The sequence below is a fragment of the Pelobates fuscus genome, chromosome 12 (genome assembly GCF_036172605.1).
Source record: "Pelobates fuscus isolate aPelFus1 chromosome 12, aPelFus1.pri, whole genome shotgun sequence".
NCBI lineage: Eukaryota > Metazoa > Chordata > Amphibia > Anura > Pelobatidae > Pelobates > Pelobates fuscus.
This window is the reverse complement of record NC_086328.1, coordinates 16,980,824-17,005,904: the sequence shown is the minus strand read 5'-3', so window position 1 is coordinate 17,005,904 and position 25,081 is coordinate 16,980,824. Positions and strand designations below refer to the sequence as shown.

Genomic DNA, 25,081 nt, shown 5'->3' with positions numbered 1-25,081 from the left:
AGCTATTTTGAATTAAAATGTCCAAGTCCTTAAATTCCCAAAAATGTGTTGCTTTTTCTGTTTGGACAATAACCCCTTTTGTTAAGATATATTTATAAGTGGAAATAGTCAGGAGGGGGAGAAATATTACAGTGCACTTACCTCCATGGGTATAAATGTAAATATCTTTATGACCTCCTGCATGTGGATTATCATTTTCATCTCCTATTGTTATTATTAAAACATTAGTGGTGCTTCTGGATGGCTTTCCACTATCTGCAATGATAACTGGAAGAAAAAAAGTTTTTTCTTGTTCTCGGTCGAACGCTCTGAGAGTTTGAATAGAGGCTGTGCTGTTCCCGTGATCAATTAATCGGAACTCAGAGGAATTTCGATAGTCATTGGGTAATGAAAACGTAAAGGGCGGTCCATTCTCTGCACTATCCGGGTCTACAGCATATAACAAATCAGATGTCTCATTAATAAGTATGTTCTGAGGCCACTCCGTGTTCTCCCAAACTATGGGTGTATACAACTGTTCCAATGTCGGACCATTATCATTAACATCCATCAAATTTAGAAACACCATTGTGCTGCCAGTTTGAGGAGGAGAACCTAGATCAGATGCTAGGATCTCTAGGCTGTATTGGGGAATGGCTTCTCTATCCAGGGATTTTGCCACTTTTAGAAAACCACTTTGGTCAATATAAAATTCTCCTAGAACATCGGAATCGGGGCTAATGCTATAAACAAACTGTCCATTTAGTCCAGAATCAGCATCAAAAGCAGTGACTTGAGTAACAGTAGACCCAACAGTTATATTTTCGAACAAAGGGGCCACTTTCAAAACGGATGGAATGAAAACTGGAGAGTGGTCATTGCAGTCCTGCAACTCTATCAAACAATGGGAAGTTGTGGAAAAATCACGATCCTCTACTTTAATAGTCAAGTTAAACCTGCGTTCCTGAGGGATCTCATAGTCTAATTTCTTCTTCAGCTTGATTTCTGCCTGCTTGTTCTTTTTATTACTTCCAATGGAGAACACGTGATCTGGGTCTCCTCCAATAATGCTGAAGGTAAGTAGAGCATTCTCCCCAACATCATCATCGATTGCCATCAACTGAAGGACAACCGAGTTGATGTCACTGGTCTCCAAGACCATAGCATTCCAGCTGTCTTGGGTAAATCGTGGGGCATGATCATTGACATCTAAAACATTAATAGTGGCTGTTCCTGTTGTAGTCAATCCACCTCCATCTTTGACTTCAATGAGAAGATAGTAAGTATCATTCTCTTCTCTGTCAAGGTTTCCAAAAGCTGTATAAATAGTGCCAGAGCTTTCATCTATTGCAAACAAACTCTGCCCTAATGGATCCAATGGACTATTAAGGATGGAAAAAGTCAAAATTGCATTGGATTCTTCAGTTTTATCGTCTTTGTCTACTGCGTTCATCTCCAAGATGGTAGTGTTTGCTTGTGCATGCTCTAGCACGTTCCCACTGCAGTTTGTAATGGCACAAGTGAACTGAGGAGCATTATCATTGACATCGTCTACATGGATGATAACATCAGCAAACCCAGTGAGTCCATCTCCTTCTTCATCAGTTGCCAATACCACAAATCTCCAAACAGCATGGTCTTCACGGTCCAGGGTTTTTTGTGCAAAAATATTTCCTATCCTTTCATCAATGGTAAATATGTTATTAGCACCATTCCCATGGAGAGAATACTTGATGGTTCCTTGTTCATCATAATCAGGGTCCTTAGCTGAAACCTTAAAGATGGAAACAAAGAATAAAATAGGTCATCATCATTTAGGGAGGCCCAACTATACAGCTGTGGTTGGATTAATTGTCCTGTAGACTAGAAGGCAATTATGAAAGCGGAATTCCAAAAACAGCTGGTGAGCCATAGTTTGGCAATAAAGAAGTACAGGGTTCAACTAGAAAATTCAGTAAACAGATATATGCATTTGTTACAAAAGAATACTCACATATACTATAAGTAGAACCTCTTATGAGTGCATCTCCTGGCTTATTCTCCTGGCCATCTTTAAGATCTCTTTGGTCAGAAGCACTGCTTATCTGACCAAACACAGCGAAGATTGCTTGGTCACAAATCCTGACATCAGTATCTCAAAACCACATTTAACCAGTTTCAAAATGTTGCACTGCACATGTGTAAAAGGAATTAAAGATGGCCGCCCTCACAGACCAAGGGCAAGCAGTGAAATTAAGTGAAAATATTTACTTATAGAGATATTTATTTACAGAACTTATACTGCATGTTACTTTTGTTTCCCTTAATAAAAATGTGACCGTTCTCCTTTAAAAAGTTTGGTTATGGGGGCGGGGCCCAACCATCATGGCGACCAGACGTGCATTCCAAGAGCTCCCGCTCAAATCAGGCACAATAAGCGAAATAAGGCTGCATCCAAAAAGACAAACAGCGGTACTGTTTAATCGCCATCACCTCGCAACAGATGGCATGCAGTGGGACGATGTGAGACCCGCTCGAAACCCACAGACACCGGGACAGACAGTGCGGCCTAGCACACAACGGGCGGGGGAGGTGGCCGCTCTCCCGACCCGGAGGCACTCTGCAACGCACAACGCGAGCAAGCCCCGTCACCCCCCCCTTTGGACCGGTGGGGGAGATCCCGGTCCACCAAGCGGAGGCTACCCCAGGCGGGTTGAAGCAACACAGACCGCCTCGGGGGTAACGAGGGAGTGCAAAGCTTCAACCAAGATGGCCGACGCTGCGGAGGCAGAACGCCCACTGAGGCTGCATACGACATCCAAGCCAGGCTGAACCAGCACTTTGAGAGGTTCTGGAGAGAGCTGGATCGCAGACTACATCAACAAGCCCCACTACACAAAGCTAACCCTCCAGGGCAGAAACAGCAACTACACAGCCGACTAAAGGCTCCACGCCCTGCGGGCCGACTGGCTCCACGAAGACGGAAATGGCCTCTGGGGACGCCTGGGGTCCAACAGCGGCAAAAAACGCGGTCTATGCACCGACCAAACCAGCCACCGGGTTACCCACACACGTGACCCAAACTAGCCATTACAAGCGAGCTACATGGAAAGACCTGCCAGCAACCTCCCGGTTCCCCATACACACGGAGACGCATCCTTGGGCACAACCTGCAACCTACCCACTACACAACGACGACGCCACCAACACGCAGCAGGGTCCCGATACTCCGCACAGACTTCGGGAGGCAAACTGACCAGTGAGGCAAAAGTGCGGGACTATGCTGGAGACTGGGTCTGGTGGGGTTGCTTTGTGGAGACCCAGTTCCTTGCTAAACCTCTGGACAGGCTACGCAGACCAGTAGGCATTGGGTGATCACCCCCCATAATGTAGGCCTTACTCTTATTAGACCGCTCTGGCGGCCTAGTCCGCACAGAGTAAATTCCCCAGTACCCCTTCTCAACCATTAATGCTCCAGAGCGACATTTCATTACTGTCTCCTAAAATGTTAAGCTATATGTCAGTTCTGACAGACCAGCTTAGACTGTAAATTTCTATTTCTCTTCCTGTTTATTTACGTATCATCCATGTGTTACAGTTAGACCTAGCCAGGATGAAACAGTTCAGATGTTATTTCATGGTATTCATTATAACCTTAGCGAGGATATACTCTGTTATCACTGTTGTCGTCAGCTACCTTTTCATAAGCGGAATATGTCTGAGCATGTTTCTACTAATGTGCCTTCTACTCACCATCTCTATTATATTACTTTAAATACTTGATGCAGTTAAGCTTGTTACCTCACTATTTTATCATATGTCAGTAAGCCAATCAAACTATACTCATATAACCTTATTGTCTTTTCTGTTCTTTCTTTTCTTTGTGAAGCGTTTTTTCTTTCTACTACGCCTAGATTTTAAGTTTACCAAGAATGCACTCTCTGACTCTAAGCAAGCTTAATCACAATGATTAGCTTTGTTCTCATCTTATATGACATAAGCTAACACTATCTAACTACTGAACGCACAGTCACTTCTTGGACCCAGATTAACCTAACCAAGCTATAGACACAAACTAATGTTCTAACTTGTTATTATATATTAAAAATGTGCCTGTTTTTTCTGTGCCCCGCATGTTACGCGTGGGAATAGTAGGAATACTGCTTTTGGGGCACCTCTTACCTGCATGTGTACTATTTCAGCACAACAAAAATAAAGAATTAAAAAAAAAAAAAAAAGTTTGGTTATGCTTACTATGTAACAGTATGTCTGTTCATACCTGTAGCACGAAAACAGGTAAATCGAACAGTTCCTCCATTACATGTCCTTGGTACTCATTTAGTGTGAAAACTGGGGCCTCGTCATTCTTATTCAGTACATTGAGGATAACCGTGGCATAATCTTCCCATTTGCCATCTGATGCCAAAACACTAAGTTCATAAACTTGGACCTCCTCGTAATTCAATGGTTGGAAGATGAAGACGGCACCTGTTTCGGGGTCTACATCCAGCACGCCACCTTTGTTTCCAGCTGTGATCTGATATCGGATGTTTGCATTCATACCTGAGTTTACACAGAGACATTATTTTACAAATTAAGAGACAACTGCTTGTTAAATCTGAGTTATAGACTCTTGAATTTATGGCAAACCCCCTGATTTCTATTATTTCATGGTCATCCCTGGGAAAAAATGCCTTATGGGTCCTACAAAGTTCTATTTACAGGAGACATAAGTGTTTAATGAAGGCCCAGTAGTGTAATAATGCCTGTATTAAATCTTCCTGACACTGTTTTTTGTGGGAGGCTTGGATGGAAGGGACCATCCAAAAAAAGGCTCTCACCATTTCACACGCTTCTCCAGTGGAACGTGGGATTTCCCAGTCATCTGACACCCTATTGGTTTTACTAGTTTTTGTTTTTTTTACACCACCACTGCATATTAAAACGTGATTATATTTTGCATTCTATCCTAGGAACAAGAAAGGAGTAATGTGGCTACATATTAGTACACACATTTGTACCATACAGTTTCCCCCATGATCTACTGATGGCACCTTTCTTGGTCCAGTGTACAAATCTGGTTACTAACCATTTTATTTTTTATTTTTGTTTCCACCACTGGGACCTCCTGAATCAAAACCTGACCAAGGGCTTTCTTATTTTTAATTGAAGGAGTTCCACTTTAATTTCTCGCCACTTACGAAGACTACATTTATTTTACCTTCATCGGGGTCACTAGCAGTGACGCTAATTACAATGGATCCCACATCCCGATCCTCAGCCACATTAGCATAGTAGGTGCTCTGAGTGAACGCAGGCCGGTTATCGTTGACATCGCTGATGAAAATACGCACGTACGCCGTGTCTGCAGAGACAAGAGGCAGGAGATTAAAATACTTGTGAGCCACTTCTGTCATCTGCAATTCCTTAAACTGTCGGGCTGCACATTAAATGGAAACTAATATGCAGACAATGTGAGGACAGACCCTGGGGGCTGGGAACAATTTATACAGACACATTATCCCAAAGCTCTTGAAGATGAAATAAATGTCAACAGGAATTTGTTTCAATGGATAACATGGCAATAATTGATGTCTCGTGTCAATGCCATTTTTTTATGTTAGGCTCATTGCCCCAATATTATCTTTTATTGGGGTTAATTTGTCTCCATTGCCATCATCTGTTCTTGTGTTTTTTTCCCCCTTTAAACCTCTTACGGAGAATGTTGGGATGATTATAAATTCAAATTCACAATATTATGTGCTTTGCATAGCCTGCAGCTGCATTCAGAATGGGCTGCATTTGCATTGTTTAGAAGAACATTTTATATACACACACACATCCCTCCAAACACATATTCATAAAATATTAAATTGCTAATGTCCTAAATGCAATCATCAAAATGAGCCACGATTGTCCGCAATTGTTCTTTTGGGCAAGGTTACAAAAACTATTTAAACTGTTCAAACACTCAAAGAGTTAATTGGTCTGATACTTTTAGAGGACTGTTTATCTCTGCAAATCCTTGAATTTACACACTGTGCCAGCAAATAGTGATGTCCCGAACGGTTCGCCGGCGAATAGTTCCTGGCGAACATCGCATGTTTGCGTTCGCCACAGATGGCGAACATATGCGATGTTCGGTCCGCCCCCTATTCGTCATCATTGAGTAAACTTTGACCCTGTACCTCACAGTCAGCAGACACATTCCAGCCAATCAGCAGCAGACCCTCCCTCCCAGACCCTCCCACCTACTAGACAGCATACAATTTAGATTAATTCTGAAGCTGCATTCTTTTTTTTTTGTCTTTTTTTTTGTGTGTTTATTATACATTATCCCCCATAGCCAGTAATCTGTGTTTATTATACATTATCCCCACACAACCAGTAACCTGTGTTTATTATACATTATCCCCCACAACCAGTAACCTGTGTTTATTATACATTATCCCCCCCATAGCCAGTAACCTGTGTTTATTATACATTATCCTCCCATAGCCAGTAACCTGTGTTTATTATACATTATCCCTCCCATAGCCAGTAACCTGTGTTTATTATACATTATCCCCCCCCCATAGCCAGTAACCTGTGTTTATTATACATTATCCTCCCATAGCCAGTAACCTGTGCTTATTATACATTATCCCCCCCATAGCCAGTAACCTGTGTTTATTATACATTATCCTCCCCATAGCCAGTAACCTGTGTTTATTATACATTATCCCCCCCCCCCATAGCCAGTAACCTGTGTTTATTATACATTATCCTCCCATAGCCAGTACCCTGTGTTTATTATACATTATCCCCCATAGTCATTTATTGTTGGACCTAGGCAGCATGATGTCTTAGGCCGGCCCAGAGAGTGAGTGAGTGAGTGAGTGAGTGAATAATATAATAAATATGTTCAGAAACATATTATTAATATATGTAAATCGGGTTCATGCAAAGGAGGGTGAAAAGGTATTAAAGAAAAACACACTTATTGCATCAAATTTACAAAGCCAAACTTTTAAAAGCTTTTAAAAGCTTTCCTCATTTCTTTCTCGGGATGAGGAATATATCGGTTGTAGACTGCGGATTTCCATCTGCCCAATCTTTTAATAATATGCACTGGAGTGTCAGTGTTGAAGGAGACCGAAACTGCCCCTATTCTAAATGAAAGACCCGAGACATGGATACAACCCAATCTTAGGAGTAGTGTTCTGATGTAGAAAATGAATTTAGCCGTAGTCAGAGGGATTCAGTAAGAGAAGTGGTGAAATGTGTGTGGCATGACTGAGTGTGGGTAAGTAAGAGTCAAGTGTTTTAACTGGGCACTAGTTCTAGGTGGGATAAAGTGGTATGGCAGATGGATGAGTAGTTTGGTTCGTTTTAGAGGTTTGTAGAGAAAGTATATAGTGATCGTGATTTTTAGCGATATCCAATATTTTTAAGGTAGTCTCAAACAAACATAAAATGCTATATAAAATTTGTGGGAATATCGAATAGTCGTGTACAGTAAATCAGAGAGAGCTCAGAATATCGAACCATCGATCGGTATCCAACCTTGTGCAAAGGGGGAGTTTGCGGTTGTGCAAATGGACTGTTTGCGGTTGTTTGCGGTGCGTTAAACGGGGAGTTTGGTCTGTCACTGTGAAGCGGGCTTAACCCTTACACTACCTGATCGATACAACATCATACCCGATGTTTTAAAACACGTTATTCCAAACAATTTAGGAATGTTAGGTGATTTATGCCCTTTATGGATTAAAACCAGACTCTGCATCAACTATGTAATTTTCCATGGGAGTTTTGCCATGGATCCCACTCCGGCATGCCACAGTCCAGGTGTTAGTCCAATTGAAACAACTTTTCCATCACTATTGTGGCCAGAAAGAGTTCCTGTGGGTTTTAAAATTCGCCTGCCTATTGAAATCTATGCATTTCCGCAATCTATACATTTGCGGAAGTTCGCGTTCGCCGTTTGCGAACGGAAAATGTTATGATCGCGACATCACTACCAGCAAATATCAAGATTTACAGATCTAATAATAAGATTTTGTATTTATCCAATCTAATTCTGCACCTATAATGTCCATTTCAATTGGCTTTGGTGTGTTTTTCCTTCAGGATAGATCACAGAGGACTCCAGGTGAGGAGCGTTCTCATGTGGAGGCTTCTTCCCTTTTACCCAGTGATGGAACCAAATGCTGGTAGAGTATGTTCATGACCAGACCACGCACCATTAATGTGTGAAGGGATATGAGAGAAGCAACAGCAATGAGCCTGATCATTCTCTTGGAATAATCACAAAAGGGGCAATCGAACTCAGAGCTGAATTTATATTCCAGGAGCCCTTTCCTATACCCTAAATATATACTTATTAATTGTGTGGACAATAGCACGTGGACCGATTATTTATCAGCAACAATTATTTTGAAAATTGACTGTTAAAGTGTCCAGACTGAATCCTAAGAAACCATTTCTGCACACAATAGTGTATAAGGAAGCAGTTAATAGGGGCATTTATGCTCAACGCATTTGTACTGTGTTGGAAGGAAAATATTGCAGAAAAAGGACCATTTTATGGTCATAACACATTTGCTCTTGAAAATACACTCCTTGCAGTGTTGTTCTTCTGATGGGGCTATGAAATACATACCTGCTAAAACCTACATGGTAATTCATATTTCGTAGCTTTGAGTGGACTTTAGTTTCTGTTCTACTCACCAGAGTTAGGCTGTCCATGTTTTCCTGGCCGAGCAGACTCTGATCCATCTGATGATTTCACTTCCAGGAGATACGAACCCTTTGTCTCTCGGTCAAACACCGCAGCTGTGTATATTGCACCCGTTTGAGAATCAATGTGGAACAGGGCATGGTCCCCACTGCGATCTTCCAAAATAGAATAGGTGATCTGGAAAAAAGACAGTTAAGCAACAGTTAGCAGAATCCAGGATGTATCGTAGAAGAAATTTGAATTCATTCTTTGGAAAAAGTTATTCTATCCTCATTAACAATAAAAAGAGAAAGAATAAAGCTTTCGAACGGTCAATACTTACTGGGCAATCACACATTAATACTAATACAGGTGCTAGTTTACAACACTTTACAACATCGAATTCGGGGCGAATACCTCTCCATTCAGACCAAGGTCTTGGTCAGATGCAGACACTTGAAGGACGAGTGTTCCCAATTCAGCTCCTTCAGTAACAGTGGCTTCGTAGATAGATGAAGTGAAGAATGGTACATTGTCATTCACATCTGGAAGTTAAAAACAGCAACTCAACAACCTCATACATAAAAACATATGTAACATTTACTTATAGTATTAGTATTATCTGTTGATACCTGTAATGTTAATAAGAATTGTAGTGAAGGCAGCAAGAGGTACTGGAGAAACATTCTGTGCGCGAATCTTCAGGATGAAGTTCTTGGTTGTCTCATAGTCCAAGGGCTCTGCTACAAGCACAGATGCCGAACCTTCTTCACGGTTTACAGTCAGGTAGAAACGCACAGGCATGTTACTTTCTGGGACCAAACCTTCCTCTAATGTGTATGTCACACGAGGATCTCCCAGTAGAGAAGAGGCTTTAATGGTCTAAAAGAATAATAAGTAGTCCTATGAATTATTATTACAAGGAGACAAACCAGTAATTGATCCTTAGAGGTAGCAAAAAGCATTTCATATCAAAAGTGTATAAAATCAGAGGGTTGTTACCAATTTTAGGACTTAATTTCTAGTGATTTTTGTCTTCACCACACCCTGGTTTTGATATTTTGGCAAGTTAAGGGAGAAAACGTTTTAAGACATAATCAAAACAGTTTATAAGAAAATGAAGGGATGAAGAAAGCTTGCCATTGCTGAAATACTTCTTGACACGAGTCGTGATTGGTGGTGGAATTTGGAATTCATGCCAAATATTCCTTCTGTGAACAATCTCCCAAACCTTGGTTCTCCAGTGGCGAACACTAAGCATCTAAATCTATAAACGGTATCCGGGTACCTACTCTCCTTGCTTGTGTGAATCAGTAAAGGATAATAGAACATACAATAGATTAGGCCTGTAATGGCCATATCTGAATAGCTCATAAAGAAAAAGGATACAAGGCTGACTTGCATTCAGTCACAGTTTCACCCTCTGCGAGTGTTAGGGAAAGGTCTCAGAGCAATTTACTGTTATCCAAATCATGGGTTGTAGCGGAGCCATAGTCCTGACTCTCCTCTTCTGGTTTACCAAGAGTATAAATAAGGAACAAGATAATGCCTAGTAAATAGCCCATCTCCTCCCCAGTAACTGGACGACACACAGTTCTGGGAGTACAACTGAAGTCTATTCTGACACACACGGCTTTTATGCATTGGCCCTTAGCATGGGGTTTTCAAAACTTTTCATATCAAGAACACGGGGGTTTCTTTCCAAGAGCCTTTGTGTTTGAGAGATAATGGAGCTCAAATTATGATAACTCAATTATCTCTCAAATACAGAAACTTACATACATATTTTATAATACCCCAAAAATACACCAAAGGAATACAGGAACCCCACAAAAATCATATCCCCAAATAGCACTGATATGAGTGCACAACATATTCATCTAGATGGTCGGGAAGTTGAACGGGCAGCGGTAAGAACTCTGCCCGAGTTCACTGTATCGCGTGGCCAAAAATAGTTCCATTCGACCATGTACCGCTGCCTGTGTTCGGGAGACAAAATGGCCATGTGCGTTCGGTTATAGGAATGGTGACCACCCAGGGAAGGCACTCAAACTAATGTGTCAAATCATTCATTTGTGGTTAACAGCCATGGGAGGTCAGTGTTCGCTGGGGCATGACAAGGGAGACCACACACCAGCCATTCGGTAGACGAACAAGGGGGTACGGACAACCGAACACAAGGGAATGGAGTCTGCTACATGGGTGTTGCTGAAATTGTGAACATCTAGGTTGAACACCAAGTAATGTGGTTGCAGAAGGTTCTAAGCACCAGAGTGTTCCATGAACTGCAAATTATAGGTGGCAATCAAGCCATCTCTAAGAAAGCATTTATTCTGAAAACCCATAAAGGAAGTATTAAACTAGACATTAGCCATCAAAATATTCTCTCCTATATTCACTTAACACCACTGTTTTCAGAAAGCTTTCTAGACCTTACTTCATCTAGTTAACATACTGGTCTGTGACCAGACATGACACCCACATGTGAAAAACAACATTTAAACCCAATAGAATGTTGGAAATCTGTAGCTTAATGAAAAGAATGTATCTGAGATGTTATAAACCTAGATTACGGTGCAGTGAGACATTTTTGCGACAATGCTTAGGAGTCACATCTTACCACAACAGACGTGTCTCTTAGAGTATTCTCTGGAACCACTAGCTCGTATCGGTCCTTCTCCCATACTGGAGGCTGGTTTTGGGCATCCGTAACTCGAACAATTACTTCAACACGTGTGCTCCTGTTACCTCCATCAGTTGCAATGACCTCTTGAGTTATAATAGACTTCTGCTGGAAGGAGATTACAGCAATTGATGTACAGGTGGAAATGAATGAAGTTCCACCTTCCTGCAAAGTGGCACACTTATAGAATTACACACAATTGGATTTATCTGTTGGGAACCTATAATGGGAAAGACGAACAAGGCCCGTTCGTTATTCTTCTCAGAGTCAGATTAAGACTCCATTGGGACCCAGGCTGGTCACCCATTTAGAGACCCCCGTATTAACCCTTTCACATACACTGTGCTCTCAATTTACACTCTTAGATATGATCACAACAGACATAACGATTGATCCCATACACTGGTCTTTGTAGAAATAAAAATGTAGTCCTGCAAATTACAAACTTTATTCAAAAACTCAACAACATCCCTATTCTGGTCCTCTTCTCTGGCTTCATTCTGATTGGCTATTAGCGTTATAATATGCTGGTGAGGACAGAACAGCCTCTCCTGTGGCTTCTTTTCTAACAAGGTCAGAAATCTCGGTGTTTTGTTGATCTGTTTATTTGAATCATGCCAGTACCTTCCTCACACATAGGCTGAAAACCTCTTCCTCAAGTCAGGCAACTGAGGACGCAAATGTGTTCTAGGGGAAGGGACTTTTCTGGTTCAAAAATGTTGATTAATAGGAAAAGGAAGAAAACCAAAATGCAACATCATAGTTTTTTCATTTAATTAAAAGGACATATGGATTTGGGATAGTACACAGATAACATTTTTGCTTTTGTTTTGATTATTTGCGCTGATGAATACTATAGCCATTTCTGAAGCCTAAGAGTACTGAGAGGATGCGTACATGGTTTATTTAAGTGACATTAACATTACTTTATTGATTTATAGGTCTCATCATTCACTAATAAAATGTATTACCTCTGTATGAGCACATTTTAAAATAGTGACCGAAATTTAGGAAAGGGGATCTTTAAAAAGCAAACGTTTTATTTAGACACAAAGTAACGCGTTCCGCCGACATTGAGTTTTATTTGCGTCCCGTGCTGATAATGTATAACACATCCAGAGATGGTCGTTCAGAGCGCATGCTACCCCCATATAGTAACTGTAAACACCAGGATATAAAACCTTTGGCTGTTTGTGATCAACATTTCTAATCAACCTCAGCAGGACTGAGGTTAATGGGCTTTGCAGCAAAAAAAAAATTTTTTGTAAATTACTGCAGGCGGAGGGGGTGGGGAGAAGTAGGGAGAGAAGAAGAATAAAAAAAAAGAGAGAGGGAGAGATAGATGTTTGACTGACAGATTCACAATTCACCCTATGATACAAAATAAGTTTCCGACTACTAATTTTTAAAAAAACATTTTCTTGACTGATGGAAGGCTGAACAAGACTGTTTTGTACACCCCTCTGGCGCTCATGGTGTTAATTGCTTGTATTGCACTTGTCCCGATGGATTTCCAGTCTATCACCCAACCAACTTCCCATTACACAGCTGCCCGAGGCGTTCAGCAGCAGCCAGTAGGAAATTCAGCTGGCTATCCGGCAATGGAGTGTCACAATTTAGCAGTTACCTAAGGGACTTCCACATGCCTTGGAATCTGTGTCCAGATGTCCCTGTCTGGCCGCAGAGACTTTCAATTTCAGAGACAGTGAACATGACAGCTTGACATTGCCTTCAAACTATCCAAAAAGCACCATAATGTCCCTCACTTACAAAGCCACCAGCTGTGATTTCAATGTAAAAATTTATCTATGCAGCATCTGAACTCGCGAGTTCAATAAAAGCTTTTTCCTAGACTGAAGAATTGTATATGGTTACTTTACAAATGACATATTACATAATTATTACACAAAAAAAATTATATGGCCGTGTGCAAAATTAGATTTCATAAAATGTATTTATGAAAATTAATATAATCTACATGTCGAGAAGTCCCATCATGTTTTTTTTTTAAGTTTTTGGGGTATTAATGTGCATAAAACTCTTACTGTACGACTGTTTATATAATTTTTTACATTTATTTTTTATTTGTTAATACATGTTTTTTTCATTTTTTTTTTTTTTAGGCATTGCATACATTATGCATTTGGAAAACAAAACAGGTGTGAACGTCAGTCTGGTGAGTCCCTTTAAATCTCAGTTCCTGGTGACCTAGAAACAATTCCAAGAAAGCTGGCCGTTTTCACATTCATTTAAGTGGTTAAAGTGGTAAACGCACAGAGAGAACACGTATATTACCCGAGGTATTTGCCGGCTGACGTAAAGCCACCCTGTAGTACTGTTAATTTGGAAGGTGCTTGGTTCCTCTTCAGCCACTGTGTACGTGATGAGTCCGTTTACACCGTAATCATCATCTCGAGCAGCAACGCGGAGAAAACTTGTTCCCACGGTGGTATCTTCTCTCAGGAAATCTAAGGCACAGATAAGACACGTTTTCGAAAGAAAAAACAAACCAATCAATCTCTGGATTTTGCTTTTAAGTTGTACCATACTGATTTGGAATTTAAGAATCAACGTTTAAAACTGTAGATGAAATACTCGAATGCCAAGTAAAAATGTTTCTTTTTTTTTTGGTAGTGTGAATTTAAAAAAAAACATTTTAACCCCTTAAGGACACATGACATGTGTGACATGTCATGATTCCCTTTTATTCCAGAAGTTTGGTCCTTAAGGGGTTAAACGCATTCTCCACAAAAATCCCATTATTCGTTTTTCGTAGCCCCAATGTAAATGGTTTATCCTGAGGAGTAAACAATGATAGCTCCTGCGTACCAGCATTTCGAGCTAAACGTTATAGACGATATCTTATATATTTAGATCTTTTTATATTTGACTTCAGAAAAAAAAAAAGATTATACTGTATACATGTTGTGTGCAGTAATCTAGCAACCAGGTTTCAATCATCGCCTTTGCTCTTAGCCGTACACACGCAATCATCAGTAGAATGTCAGAAGGTTGCTGGGAGGGTGGTAGACATAGGCTCGACAAACCCCCTCCCACAACTCCAAGCATATTTCCTTTACATGTATCTCTGGTTCCTCTGTAGTAAGCATCAATTACCCACAAAGGTAAACATTTTGGACAGACATTCTAACAAATTCCCAACAGATGTCAATGTGTTCCTATCTTAACTATAGTTACTGTGGCGAAACCGACCTCGCCACGTGTCCTTGGAGGGGGCTGCTTGCCCGCCTCTTGCCTTTGGACTATGGACCAGACCTTATGTGAATGTGTTAACCCAGATAGTTATGCCATGGAGCCCATTCGTGTAGTTAAAGACTTCGGCTCCGTGGCGAGTGAACTGTGTGAGTAGGATCTGCGCGCTATTCGGTAGTTTTGTGCGCGCAGATCCCAGCTATCTGGGGATAGGTGAAATGTCTGCGTGTTATGTGTAAAAGGTGAATTTATGTATTTTAAAGTGTTTTACTGTCTTTGTGCTCCCATGTGCTCAATGGAGTCTGTCTCTGTGCTGGAGATAATTGGATTACTTCTCCAGCACAGAGAAGGCTCTGTAAAAACCGGTCTGAGCTGGAAAGCTAGGGGTTTTAAAAGATACTTTACTAACTTTTGAACCCCTGGTCTGATCCATGCCATGTTTTAATATGTTGTTCCCCTGAATGGATTGATTGTGGATATGTAATTTTGTGTGAATGTGATGTATGGTTTTGAAGTTATAAATATTGTAAAAAGTATGTCACCAGTGGGGTACCTCAGGGATCTGTACTTGGACCCATTCTCTTTAATATTTTTATTAGTGATATTGCAGAAGGTCTTGATGGTAAGGTGTGTCTTTTTGCGGATGACACTAAGATATGTAACAGGGTTGATGTTCCAGGAGGGATAAGCCAAATGGAAAATGATTTAGGTAGACTAGAAAAATGGTCAGAGTTGTGGCAACTGACATTTAATGTGGATAAGTGCAAGATAATGCATCTTGGACGTAAAAACCCAAGGGCAGAGTACAGAATATTTGATAGAGTCCTAACCTCAACATCTGAGGAAAGGGATTTAGGGGTGATTATTTCTGAGGACTTAAAGGTAGGCAGACAATGTAATAGAGCAGCAGGAAATGCTAGCAGAATGCTTGGTTGTATAGGGAGAGGTATTAGCAGTAGAAAGAGGGAAGTGCTCATGCCATTGTACAGAACACTGGTGAGACCTCACTTGGAGTACTGTACACAGTACTGGAGACCCTATCTTCAGAAGGATTTTGATACCTTAGAGAGAGTTCAAAGAAGGGCTACTAAACTGGTTCATGGATTGCAGGATAAAACTTACCAGGAAAGGTTAAAGGATCTTAACATGTATAGCATGGAGGAAAGACGAGACAGGGGGGATATGATAGAAACATTTAAATACATAAAGGGAATCAACACAGTAAAGGAGGAGACTATATTTAAAAGAAGAAAAACTACCACAACAAGAGGACATAGTCTTAAATTAGAGGGACAAAGGTTTAAAAATAATATCAGGAAGTATTACTTTACTGAGAGGGTAGTGGATGCATGGAATAGCCTTCCAGCTGAAGTGGTAGAGGTTAACACAGTAAAGGAGTTTAAGCATGCGTGGGATAGGCATAAGGCTATCCTAACTATAAGATAAGGCCAGGGACTAATGAAAGTATTTAGAAAACTGGGCAGACTAGATGGGCCGAATGGTTCTTATCTGCCGTCACATTCTATGTTTCTATGTTTCTATATTTTAAACTGTATGAATAATGGGATTATGTGTCACACTAAGGGGAGGGGATGTGTGGGAGGTAACATCTATGTCATTGGTTATTTTATGCCTCCCCCTGGGTGTGGCCTGTATGTGTACTCTTGTAATAAAAGCCAGGCTGGATGTGCCAGTCCAGAGTTCCTGCTTAACCCTCAAAGTGAAGTGTCGTCTCATTATTGGGGGAGGATTTATTGTATGCTGTTCCAGTTTGACTGCTAGGAGTGTAAACCTATTCGCATGTTTTTCCTATTCGGCTGTATACAGCATTCATATGCCTGAGAGCATTCATATGCTTCTCCGATTTGGTGGTTGTGGTGTTTGCCAGAGTGCTTGGAGTCCTCAGGAAGCGCTAAGAGCATCCTTTAACGGAGGTACCCAGTCGGGGTGCCAGTCGATCCGTTACAGTTACAATTTGAAGTAGGTAGGCACACTCAGTCAAAATTTGATAAGAAAATAACGACACAAATTATATTAAGTCTGGGTGCTCACATGAATAAGGTCCTATTCCTAGAGGACCAAATGAGAAGACACAAATATCCAGTCAAGGGGCACAACCAATAATATGAAAAAAAATTACAATTATTATTAGATAGGTACAAGAAAAAGAAGTATATCACAATGCATATCAGAACAGATCAAAGCATGATTCACATATTGATAATATAAAGAAAATTATCAGAAGTTCTATGATAATATCCAAACAGGATACATAGTAAACAAATACTTAAATATCAATGTAATCACTAATTAATAGATATATCAAATCTCAACAACCCGTCACAGAAAAATATTATTTATTTGATCTGTGTGTGATATGCATTGTGAGATATTTATCTTTATTGTACCTATCCAATAATATCCCCCCCTCTCCCCCTATTATTGGTTGTGCCCCTTGACTGGATATTTGTCCTATCTTTTTTTTTTTTTTTTTTTTTTTTAATTCTTTATTTTTGCAGTGCTTATAATGGTTACAGGCATACATATGGTACCCCAACGGCATTCCATACGTTGAATTCAAAGCATCATTTACAGTGGGTAGTAGATAGACAATGCACCTTTTTTTTTTTTTTTGGTAGTACATAGATAACAAGCTGATAAGTATTGCATTATTGTTTATCATGCTAGGTTAAGTTTGCGTTTAAGATTGCGTGTAACTCAACCAGTCACCCATCGGGTTGTAGTTATGGTACAATGACGGCAAGTTATGACACAGAGATTGCTGATCCATGTATAGAGATAGTGTGAATAGGTTAAGCTTATGCTACTAGGTCTGGTCGTATACTAAACATAAGAATATCTTATTGTGATTTGTGGTTAGCAGAGTAACAGGCTCTGGTTGAGTGGTAGTATGTGAAAGACTGCTTAAAATTAGGAACGTGTTATGAAACAGGGAAAACAATTACAGTGTTCAAGACATCCAGCTATGCATATTGGTGTACAAATATTAAGAAAAAGTAGATAAAGCAAGAAGAGAGAAAAGAACAGAAAAATGTGAGGTATCAAGCATTACTGGTTCAGTCCAGTCCACCCCTCTCAGCCGATGCCGGCTCTGGAAGCTTGACAGGTGGGCCGGGGATAGTAGCAGTTCTTAGTGTGTACTGGAGTTGCCGCTACCCTGCCGTGGACATGGTGGTCGCCAAGCTTGGGTCGTATGCCGGAATTCCAACCCAGCTGTGGGGGAGCGTGGCGTCCAGTTGTCGGGTCTCCTCTCCTGCCCCGGAGCCTTGTGAGAGCTGGTGCCCTCCTGCCACGAGCCTGGGATCCGTATTGGTCCAGGGTCGTCCCTTTCGGGATAGTGCGGTGAGTTTTGGTCGCCCAGCTAGGTCGTCGTTTCACTGCTCTCCGCCTGTGTGGCCGGCACTTTTGGGTATTGTGCCCAGTTACTCTCGGCCCGGGAAGGCGTGTAGTGTGGGATTCAGTAGCGTGGAGCTTAGTAGTGCCCTGAAGAGGAGGGGGGTCTTGCTGGTGTGGGGATTTGCGCTGGGTCTTAGGGCGGCCTGCTTGGTTGTCTCGCTCCAGTGTGGGCGAAGGTGGGTGTGTGCACCCAGTACGTGTGGCCTTGCGGCCTGCCATACCGGCTATCGGTGGCTGCGCGGCCTCCTGAAAGGCCAGAGATGGGCGCTCGTAGTGGCGTCGGCGGGTGGTTGGCCTAATCCACGAGGCCACAAGTTGTGCTGCTCGCTGGTAGGTCACCCCTCTGTCCAACAGTGTTGTGCAGAAAGTCAGACACAGCTGGTCTAGGGCTTCCAGAGGATGGGGTGTAGTATGGCTGACCTCTTTCTTTTTCCATGCTCCCCGCTGGACGGCCATTTTGGCTGGGCCTCAAGTGCTTTGTGGGATTGCGAGTTGTGTGGTCGGTACAGCTCGCTCACAGTTTTAGGGTGCTTGGTACAGTCGCTTGATTGATTGTGCCGGGATATCCCTCACCGGCCAGGGGGGGTGAACGGGGTCTTGGGGATTACAGCGCTTTCCGCCGAGCCGCTGGCGGGGAGGTCGGCCGCCTCTCCCGCGCCTGCACCCGTTGGTAGGCCGCAACCCTATCTCCGCAGCAGGTCGCCTCTCCGAGTCCGGCGATCCGGCTAACTGAGCCTCGGGGGTCTCACCGCTACTCTGCTGTGTCAGATTGGTAGGTTCGGTGGGATATTTTCAGGTTCACGTCGTTTATTTGCCGGTTCTCGTACGGAGCTCCGGTTTGGTGCGACCAGTCTGTTCGGCGACCAGGCCCCGCCCCCTATTTGTCCTATCTTAACAACTAACAGCAACTGTCAGGAACATGAAGCATTTATTAAAATAAATCTAAAATATAAAAAAAATACGACACTAAGCATATTTGCATATACATAGCATGCTGGTGGGTTGAATAGGTTGTCAAATGGAAAAAAATGTTTTTGCCCACTTATTTGCAATTTCACAAACTCAACTGTATCAAACAGAGTATACTATGATAAAATGCCTATAGAACAAAAAATAGGCACATTGCATACTTGTATAAGTTAGAACTTAACTGCAAGATCTCCGTAACGATTTTCCAATGAAAGATTTTTGGTATTCTGTTTTGTTGCAACATATTTTTCCAAGGTCGTTTTTTTTTTCTTAATCTGCCCCATAGTATTGAGAAGGGAATCTGTGTTGGTAGACTCATTCCTGAGTAGATGATCACTTACATTCGTAGTGGTTGTTCTCGAAGCTGGGATCATTGTCATTTTGGTCCAGGATCTGTATGCTGATTTGGCAGAGTCCAATGAGGGGTTCCGCTGCTTGGTCTGTTGCCTTGATGGTCACAGGGAATTCTTTCTGCTTCTCTCGATCAAATCTCTGAAGGGTGGTAAGAACGCCTGCAAGAGGACAGCAAACAGGAAAATCAGAATGATGTCATGTTCAATCAACCAATTTTATTATCGTAATTTTTTTTTAAAATAGTGTTAGGTGCATTAAAACAACTAAAGGCAAAGTATACAAAAGACCCTCAACACAAGAAGCAGACATTTTTCTCAACAGTTCCTTCGCCTCCATAGCCCAGCTCACTCTCTCGCCTACCACTGTTCGGTTCTTCCACACACTTATGGCTTATTTCAACACAGGTATCTTATCAACCTCCCCTCTCCGACATGCTGCTATTCCTCTGTGCGTCTTTACCCCTTGTAAGCTTGCTTGAGCAGGACTTTCTCCACCTCTTCTCTCTATTATATCCCATATGTAAATTACTTGTTCTCAAATATTCCCATTTTATAATTTCAAAGAGCTGTAGAATATATTGGCGCAAGTTTAGTTTAAGAACGTTCTTCAAAAATCACTTTTTGTACACGAACCCCAAATGTATCTGTTTTAATACAAAAGCCAAAAGGTTTGGGCTACATTGACGTAAAAAAAATATATTCTTGTAGATAAACTGGTTAATGATGTTTTGGGTGGGAGGGTATTGAAACAGTTTCTGGATCACCTGTATCTGGATGAATGCTGAAAGAAGGAAGCGAGCCTTCTCGATGGACAATCCCATACTTCACTTGCCCGTTGACTCCGTGATCAGCATCCATTGCCTCCACCTGCAGCACCACCGTCCCGGGTGGTTGGTTCTCCAGAACAGAAGTGTGATGCCGATAGTGAGCACACTACAAAAGTATATTGTAAATGTGCAAATTACTATGAAATTATTTTCTTCCAGAGTTCCAAGATCCACAGAAAACCAGTGTTTCAAAAAATATATAAAAAGTTAAAAAAATAAGAAATAGACAAACAAAAGAAAAGTTCAGGTTTGCAATTTTACTCAGCTACAGATAAAATTTAATTGTAAAGGCATTGTGATTATTCTGGAAAATGAGAGCCAAACGTTTAGAAAGTGTATAGTTCTACAGAAATTGTCACTTTCATAAATGAGCTTTGTTACACCCTACCCTCCGCCTTCCCTCCCAACAGTCAATCAGACAAAAGGTCTTGTTACTTCCTGGTTTGGTTAGCTCAGCGGAGCTAAACGCAATAGGAAGCAATTGCCCAGAGTACCTGCCTTGCAAAGACTTCTCACTGAGCTGCATTGGGAAGTCTGTGATTGGACAGCCACTGAAAGTCTGGGCGAGGTTAGAAGGGGAGGGCTTGCAAAGGCTGCAGACAAGAGAGCTACAAGTTTTGCGAGCTGTTGTTAGATCTACAACCAATGAAAAAAATGCATAATTAATTGCGTGCATGTTTTCATTGGAGATGTGGCTACTAAATTGTTAAATAAATTCCATTGGCATGTTCTTTTAAAGGGTACCTCTTTCACAATACAATAAAGTCTTTCACCTTATGAAAAACAGGCTTGTTGTGGTTGATGTCATCCACTCGCACAATAACTGTGGTCGTGCCAGTGAGGCTGTGTGGTCCACCAGAGGCATTGTCATCAGTAGCGGTTACATGCAACACATACTCAGCACCATGAAGCCTGGGACGAAGGCTTGAACTAAGTCGGATTATTCCTGTGTAAGCAAGAGAATAGCAGTCAGATCACTAGTTTAGAGCAGAGTTGGCTGACAGGTAGCTTCCTGACTAATCTTTAACCCTGCTCCCATAACTCCACGGAACCAAATCTGGGGTGTTAGTGCTGAAGGGCTCCTTGCACCATAACCAGTAGAGGGATTAAAATTTTTTATTAACCAGTGGCGACTTTTCATGTTTCCGAGTCGCTCCACAGCCGAATGAATGACCAGTTCGGCAAACTTCTTACATTTTACAAACAGGTTCACGCGGATCGGCTGAATCCTACCACTGACCATAACCACTACAATTCGCTATTCTGGTTACGGCATGTAGAATCCAACTTTAACAGGGAAAAGAAACCAGCAGCCACCCAGCATGGTTTTGGAAATGCCTATTGCGGAGGATACAGTCAATGTTTGTGAAAACAAAAAGGTAAATTGAGAGCAGCAAAATTATGTTAATGCCAATTATTTAATGCTATTTTTTTTTTCTTTGAATGATCGACCTGAAAACATACACGTAAAGAAAAATAAAAAATAAACATTCTTACATAAATTTAAGGTGAGAATTTTTTTCTCCCAATTTATAGTATACAAATGACTGAAAAATATAGTCTTTCTTAGCATTGCCATAATGAAGAACAAGCTTCATATGGGGTCATTATAGGTGCCTTAAGAGAGGGAAACAATCTGGTCTAAAAAAGGACCTGAATGAATTATAGCTGTGTTTGTAATGATAAAATAGAAGATTATTTATATCAAACCTGCCCTGCCCCACATTTACAGTTTTATCAATTTAAACAATATTAATTTAGTTCAGGGGTAGGCAACCTTTTGGACTACATCTCCCATGATACTCTCACATCCATAATCCGGGCAAAGCGTCAGGGGACATGTAGTCCACAGCATCTGGAGTATGGAGGGTAGTCTATCCCTGGTTTAGGTAACAATGGAAAGGTTATAAAAATTATTGCAAGGAATAAAATATCCATAATAATGATTCTATGCCATTATCTGCACCTTGTACCTTCACCTAAAACTATTTTTCACCGTTGTAAATTTTTTAGTGGTTTCTTTTCAAGGGGATTTTTCTGCCACTGAATTATTAACACGTAGCTTCTTACTAGACATTTAGGAAGATATGAATTCTTACACCTCATGGACTTAGCTCTGTCAGTCTAAAAATTGAGATCTCATAGCTACAGTAATTGTGAAGACCAAGGCATACCCCCATTGCATCATAGTAACATGCATTATTCAGATTACGGACACGTTCTCTAATCACCATTTATTCTAGAATGTAAACAGTGAGCTATTTGTTTTGGTTGCTACAGCTCTGTGGAATACATTGGTGATTTATAAAGAAACTAATAGCAAGATATGAGCAGGAGATACATTAAATGTCACATCTAATATGAAACGTCAACACAAAACATCTCCATTCAACATCTCTTGCATGCATTACCTTTTTGAGGATCTATATTAAAATTCCCTTCCCGGTTTCCATCCAGAATGTCATATATCACCTGATCCCCGTCTGGATCGAAGGCATGTACAGTTGCAACCAAAGTGTTGGGTCCGGCATCTTCTGATACAAACGTTCTATATCTGTAAATAAAACCACAACATACACCTATTCACGAGTTACCTTAAGAATTCATCGTAGAGCTTATAGTATGAATGAGCGCAACAAGATCAGGTGAGGATTGCCTGTACCAAAGATTGACCAGTTCCAAGCCATTTATTGCATTTGGCTAGATGCTCCTATGATTGTTGTATCTATTATCTAACTGCGCAGGACTTGGTTAAATCGAGTAATGTAAAAAATAAAGCCCACCTAGTGGACACGCAGGATTTGTGCAAAAAGTTAAACTTATTCAATAAGGGAAAAAAGTAAAGATCACAAAGAAAGTTTGCTAGCACAATTTAGAAATTAAATTCTGTTCTCTATTATGTAGGATTAAGTTGCATTTGTCATTACAGGTATCCTTTAAGTTAAGCCACGAATGTTGTTTTTGGTGTAGGTCTAGCACCTACGCAATAACTGCCTGCTTATTTTGCCTTTATGTAGTAGTAATATACTTTAAGATCTTGGTATAAAACTTAAGCACTTACTTTTTTATGTTGTTTTATATGAAAGAACCCACTCTAAGCACCAAAAAACTCTATGGGCGCCAAAAAAAACAAAAAATATGAGAACTCTGAGAATTGAAAAAGGTTTGCGGAACTGTAAAGGAGGAGACTATATTTAAAAGAAGAAAAACTACCACAACAAGAGGACATAGTCTTAAATTAGAGGGGCAAAGGTTTAAAAACAATATCCGGAAGTATTACTTTACTGAGAGGGTAGTGGATGCATGGAATAGCCTTCCAGCTGAAGTGGTAGAGGTTAACACAGTGAGGGAGTTTAAGCAAGCGTGGGGTAGGCATAAGGCTATCCTAACTATAAAATAAAGCCAGGGACTAATGAAAGTATTTAGAAAATTGGACAGACTAGATGGGCCAAATGGTTCTAAACTGCCATCACATTCTATGAACTCAGTAGCTTGCCCTTTGGTAAATCCACGCTCAGGTCTCAAAATAGTTTTTGCTCATTACAGAGAGAACATATCCCGAAGTATATCAGACTGGTCCCACCCGTATGGGTAGTCCACAACCGAAATGTCGGCAAGTTCTCTCTGCACGAGAGATACAGCTACCCCAGTTCCGGCCTTCTTTGGGTCTTGTCAGTGAGGTGTACCTGATACCCCTCTAGGCACAGTGCACACGAGATCCACCTCTGGATTACCCTTTTAACTTGGGGAGAGCCAAGTTAATGCATTGAAACAAAAATGGAGAATATGAAAACTCTATGGGCTACATAGCCGTTTTTTAATAAAACGGTTTGGGAGCAGTGTCACAAAAACTGGGGCTCTCGCGAACACACACAGACTTCCCTTTCATCAGACGCATAAAAATACAGAATAAAAAAATGACACCATACCCCTTACACTGAGATATCTCTTTAAGTCATACGTGTGTATAGAAAAAAAAAAAAAGACACTATGCGTGGGTGCCTGTGGGAGAGATATCAGAAAAGCAATTAATAAATAGCACTATCAAGTTTACTTATGAGGGGGAATGCAAAGTGAACAAAAAGGTCAATGTTTCTGTTACACTGTGTAGCCTTTGTCAAGCACGAGATAAATGCAGCAGCGTGTAGTGGAAATGTTGACATTTTTTCAAGTAAAAAAACCTTTTATCCCGAAAAAGATCTGACAGCTCGTTGATTGCATTTATGACATATATTATGTTTGTGCAGGAGGAAATATTCTGTGGGTCCCAATGGCTATGGTAAAGGCATCACATCCCATTAAAGCTCAGGTTTGTATGATATCCCCAGTAATGGCTTAACAATTTATAATACATCCCCCAAAGAATAGCAGAAACAAATGTTCTTATTGATAATGGCTTGGCGGAAAAAGGGAGAGAGAGAGAGAAACAAAAAATAGAAAAATACTTATAAAATATATAATAGGAAAAAATTAAAACAACCAAAAAAATAAATAATACAAATGACAAAACAAAAAATAAAATAAATGTTGTGTAAATTGCAGAATTGCAAATACAAAGAGAATGGAGAGAGGGTTATTTTTGAAACTATAGTTTAATACACAAGGCTTAGGGATGGGGTGGGGGGGGGAGGGGGGGGGAACAAGAGCTCTGTGATTTAGCTCAGCCACTCAGCAACAAATTATAGCCCCGAGGCCCTGTCTTAGCCTAGAGTCTAACGAGCAAATTGATTTTAGCTTTGACAGTTTTAAAGCCACAAAATGAAGGAGGAGAGAGAGAGACGGGAGTTCTGAACACTTCGTGGAATGGTCTCGAAAGACGCAGAAGGATTTTTTTAAAAGGGGGGGGGGGTGTAGAAAGTAGGGCAACGTGAGATCTCTAACAGAATGTGCAAGTTTGTGTTGACAAGGAAGAATGGAAAGGTACCTTTCAGCAATACACTGAGACTAGCGCGTTAATGGAGAG

At 41.0% G+C, this 25,081-nt stretch overlaps 1 protein-coding gene across 1 annotated transcript in view; it reads right to left on the bottom strand.

Moving 5' to 3' along the window:
- Positions 1-25,081, bottom strand: part of LOC134579250 (neural-cadherin-like) — a 94,780-nt gene that overhangs the window by 31,164 nt on the left and 38,535 nt on the right. Inside the window, exons 7-18 of the mRNA XM_063438468.1 lie at positions 22,530-22,672; positions 20,892-21,064; positions 20,056-20,224; positions 19,280-19,450; positions 13,635-13,807; positions 11,277-11,444; positions 9,289-9,538; positions 9,074-9,201; positions 8,668-8,854; positions 5,180-5,323; positions 4,238-4,521; positions 142-1,753 (exon numbers count right to left, since the gene is read on the bottom strand). Coding sequence (XP_063294538.1) covers positions 142-1,753; positions 4,238-4,521; positions 5,180-5,323; positions 8,668-8,854; positions 9,074-9,201; positions 9,289-9,538; positions 11,277-11,444; positions 13,635-13,807; positions 19,280-19,450; positions 20,056-20,224; positions 20,892-21,064; positions 22,530-22,672 — 3,602 coding nt within the window. The remainder of the gene's footprint in view (positions 1-141; positions 1,754-4,237; positions 4,522-5,179; positions 5,324-8,667; positions 8,855-9,073; positions 9,202-9,288; positions 9,539-11,276; positions 11,445-13,634; positions 13,808-19,279; positions 19,451-20,055; positions 20,225-20,891; positions 21,065-22,529; positions 22,673-25,081) is intronic.